At 53.5% G+C, this 2,937-nt stretch overlaps 1 protein-coding gene across 2 annotated transcripts in view; it reads left to right on the top strand.

Annotated features, from left to right (window-relative positions):
* Window positions 1–218: 218 nt before the first annotated feature.
* LOC149982209 (tomoregulin-2-like) overlaps window positions 219–2,937 on the top strand; it is a 7,739-nt gene continuing 5,020 nt past the window's right edge. Inside the window, exons 1-2 of one of the 2 annotated variants that reach the window (XM_090239805.1) lie at window positions 219–293; window positions 588–935. In XM_090239805.1, coding sequence (XP_090095931.1) covers window positions 755–935 — 181 coding nt within the window. In that variant the 5' untranslated portion in view covers window positions 219–293; window positions 588–754. Of the gene's footprint in view, window positions 294–575; window positions 936–2,937 lie in introns of those variants that run through there. The other variant, XR_016497004.1, reaches the window with a different exon arrangement.

Below are 2,937 nucleotides of genomic sequence, written 5' to 3'. Positions count from 1 at the left end.
AGATTCAGTGGCTTAATTGAATTTCGACAACCGGTTTTGGTGGGAGCTAAGTCAATTGAACAATTGTGCCACTACACAGACCCCCCACGCGCATCCCACGTGCACATTTCGGTACCACACACACACACACACACACACACACACTCACACCCATCTCGTAAACCAATCGGTGTTCTAGGATATCCTTGGCACCTCCTCCCCTGCAAGGCAACTAGTCACGCAGACATCACAGGCATTAGCCTATCACATTTTCACTGAGTGACAGTGACACCAAGAGGAAACCATCTGAAGAGGTACAACCTACTGCCAAACAGTCGTGGGTAGTGAGTACTGGCTCAGCCGCACGATTAGAAGAGTTTCATTTAAGGATTCTCTCTCTCTCTCTCTCTCTCTGTCTCTCTCTCTCTGTCTCTCTGTCTCTCTCTCGCTCTCTCTCTCTCTCTCTCTCTCTCCTCACTATCTCTCTCTCTCTCTCTCTCTCTCTCCCTCTCCCTCTCTCCTCTCTCTCTCTCGCTCTCTCTCTCTCTCTCTCTCTTTCTCTCCTCACTCTCTCTCTCTCTCTCTCTCTCTCTCTCACACACACACAGCGCATCGGACCATTTCAAATCACCAGCAGCAACTCAGACCTGTATAGCCGCTGCCGGGACTCCGCACCGCAGACGCCCTCGGTGTCGGAAAATGTGTGTTCTCCCTCGGCTGACCTCCATCCCAGACCAAAAGCCACCGGAGAGAGTGTGCAACTCCTGCCCATGAGATGCATCTCCAAGCGGGGCGTCACGAGTGCAGACGCCCTCCGTCGTGGATATGGACAAGGTTTGACCGGGTTTGGCTCGCTGCCATGACGGTTGTGATGTGGATACAGATGAGACCGCTCCAAGCGTTTCCCACCGCTTCCCTCAGCCACTGTCAGACTCCTACCGGCTGGAACTGCTCTGGTAAACAACAACAACAACACGTGTTGACTTGCAGGAAGTGTAGATACATGAAGGTGAAATGTTAATGAGAGTTGTGTCTGACTGAGGAGTGGGTAGGATCTGTCTGACTGAGGAGTGGGTAGGATCTGTCTGACTGAGGAGTGGGTAGGATCTGTCTGACTGAGGAGTGGGTAGGATCTGTCTGACTGAGGAGTGGGAGGGATCTGTCTGACTGAGGAGTGGGTAGGATCTGTCTGACTGAGGAGTGGGAGGGATCTGTCTGACTGAGGAGTGGGTAGGATCTGTCTGACTGAGGAGTGGGTAGGATCTGTCTGACTGAGGAGTGGGTAGGATCTGTCTGACTGAGGAGTGGGAGGGATCTGTCTGACTGAGGAGTGGGTAGGATCTGTCTGACTGAGGAGTGGGTAGGATCTGTCTGACTGAGGAGTGGGAGGGATCTGTCTGACTGAGGAGTGGGTAGGATCTGTCTGACTGAGGAGTGGGTAGGATCTGTCTGACTGAGGAGTGGGTAGGATCTGTCTGACTGAGGAGTGGGTGGGATCTGTCTGACTGAGGAGTGGGTGGGATCTGTCTGACTGAGGAGTGGGTAGGATCTGTCTGACTGAGGAGTGGGTAGGATCTGTCTGACTGAGGAGTGGGTAGGATCTGTCTGACTGAGGAGTGGGTGGGATCTGTCTGACTGAGGAGTGGGTGGGATCTGTCTGACTGAGGAGTGGGAGGGATCTGTCTGACTGAGTAGTGGGAGGGATCTGTCTGACTGAGGAGTGGGGTGGGATCTGTCTGACTGAGGAGTGGGGTGGGATCTGTCTGACTGAGGAGTGGGTGGGATCTGTCTGACTGAGGAGTGGGTGGGATCTGTCTGACTGAGGAGGGGGTGGGTGTGATCTGTCTGACTGAGGAGTGGGTGGGATCTGTCTGACTGAGGAGTGGGAGGGATCTGTCTGACTGAGGAGTGGGTAGGATCTGTCTGATTGAGGAGGGGGTGGGTGTGATCTGTCTGACTGAGGAGTGGGTGTGATCTGTCTGACTGAGGAGGTGGTGGGTGTGATCTGTCTGACTGAGGAGGTGGTGGGTGTGATCTGTCTTACTGAGGAGGTGGTGGGTGTGATCTGTCTGACTGAGGAGGTGGTGGGTGTGATCTGTCTGACTGAGGAGGTGGTGGGTGTGATCTGTCTGACTGAGGAGGTGGTGGGTGTGATCTGTCTTACTGAGGAGGTGGTGGATGTGATCTGTCTTACTGAGGAGGTGGTGTGTGTGATCTGTCTGACTGAGGAGGTGGTGGGTGTGATCTGTCTGATTGAGGAGTGGGTGGGTGTGATCTGTCTGACTGAGGAGTGGGTGGGTGTGATCTGTCTGACTGAGGAGGTGGTGGGTGTGATCTGTCTGACTGAGGAGGTGGTGGGTGTGATCTGTCTGACTGAGGAGGTGGTGGGTGTGATCTGTCTTACTGAGGAGGTGGTGGATGTGATCTGTCTTACTGAGGAGGTGGTGTGTGTGATCTGTCTGACTGAGGAGGTGGTGGGTGTGATCTGTCTGATTGAGGAGTGGGTGGGTGTGATCTGTCTGACTGAGGAGTGGGTGGGTGTGATCTGTCTGACTGAGGAGGTGGTGGGTGTGATCTGTCTGATTGAGGAGTGGGTGGGTGTGATCTGTCTGACTGAGGAGTCGGTGGGTGTGATCTGTCTGACTGAGGAGGTGGTGGGTGTGATCTGTCTGACTGAGGAGTGGGTGGGTGTGCGTGTAATCAGGTTGTACCATGTGTTATCAGTGGTAGGCAATAGGACTGATTCTCCTATCTGATCCTGTGTTCTATAGGACACAATTACATACAACCCCATTGCAACCCCATCTCTTAACAATTAGGCTAACAGACACACTAATCCCTCTTCCAGCCCTGTGTGTCCTTCACAAAATGTGGTTGTTCCTACTCTCCTCTGTTCCTCTCCTCCTCCTCGCTCCCCCGTTCTTTGGAGGAGAGAGCCAGAAATGAACGGGAAGTAAA

The sequence above is a fragment of the Oncorhynchus mykiss genome, chromosome 7, assembly GCF_057628025.1.
Source record: "Oncorhynchus mykiss isolate SJ-2025 chromosome 7, ASM5762802v1, whole genome shotgun sequence".
NCBI lineage: Eukaryota > Metazoa > Chordata > Actinopteri > Salmoniformes > Salmonidae > Oncorhynchus > Oncorhynchus mykiss.
This window is presented reverse-complemented; position numbering and strand designations above follow the sequence as displayed.